At 33.1% G+C, this 535-nt stretch overlaps 1 protein-coding gene across 1 annotated transcript in view; it reads right to left on the bottom strand.

Moving 5' to 3' along the window:
* Window positions 1–10: 10 nt before the first annotated feature.
* LOC113238050 (zinc finger protein 254-like) overlaps window positions 11–535 on the bottom strand; it is a 1,088-nt gene continuing 563 nt past the window's right edge. Inside the window, exon 2 of the mRNA XM_026474773.1 lies at window positions 11–430. Within this exon, the coding sequence (XP_026330558.1) occupies window positions 292–430 (139 nt within the window). The 3' untranslated portion in view covers window positions 11–291. The remainder of the gene's footprint in view (window positions 431–535) is intronic.

Raw genomic sequence — 535 nt, 5'->3', positions numbered from 1 at the left:
TGTTACAATGTTCACATTTGTATGGTTGCTCTCCAGTATGGATCATTCAATGCCGGTTAAGATTTGATTTTCGGGTAAAAGTTTTGTCACAATGTTCACATTTGTATGGTTGCTCTCCAGTATGGATCATTAAATGTCGGTTAAAATTTGATTTTCGGGTAAAAGATTTGTTACAATGTTCACATTTGTGTGGTTGCTCTCCAGTATGGATCATTAAATGTCGGTTAAGATTTGATTTTCGGGTTAAAGATCTGATTTTCGGAAAAAAGATTTGTTACATTGTTCACATTTCTATAGTTTCTCTCCAATATGGGTTATTAAATGTTTTTTAAGATCTAATTTTCGGAAAAAAGATTTGTTACAATGTTCACATTTGTATGGTTTCCCTCCTGTACGGCTTATTAAATGTCGGTTAAGATCTGATTTTCGGGTAAAAGATTTGTTACAATGTTCACATTTGTATGGTTTCTCTCCTGTGTGGATCATTCAATGTTGGTTACGATCTGATTTTCGGGTAAAAGATTTGTTACAATGT

The sequence above is a fragment of the Hyposmocoma kahamanoa genome, unplaced genomic scaffold (genome assembly GCF_003589595.1).
Source record: "Hyposmocoma kahamanoa isolate Upper Pololo Valley unplaced genomic scaffold, ASM358959v1 94091, whole genome shotgun sequence".
Classification (NCBI taxonomy): domain Eukaryota; kingdom Metazoa; phylum Arthropoda; class Insecta; order Lepidoptera; family Cosmopterigidae; genus Hyposmocoma; species Hyposmocoma kahamanoa.
This window is presented reverse-complemented; position numbering and strand designations above follow the sequence as displayed.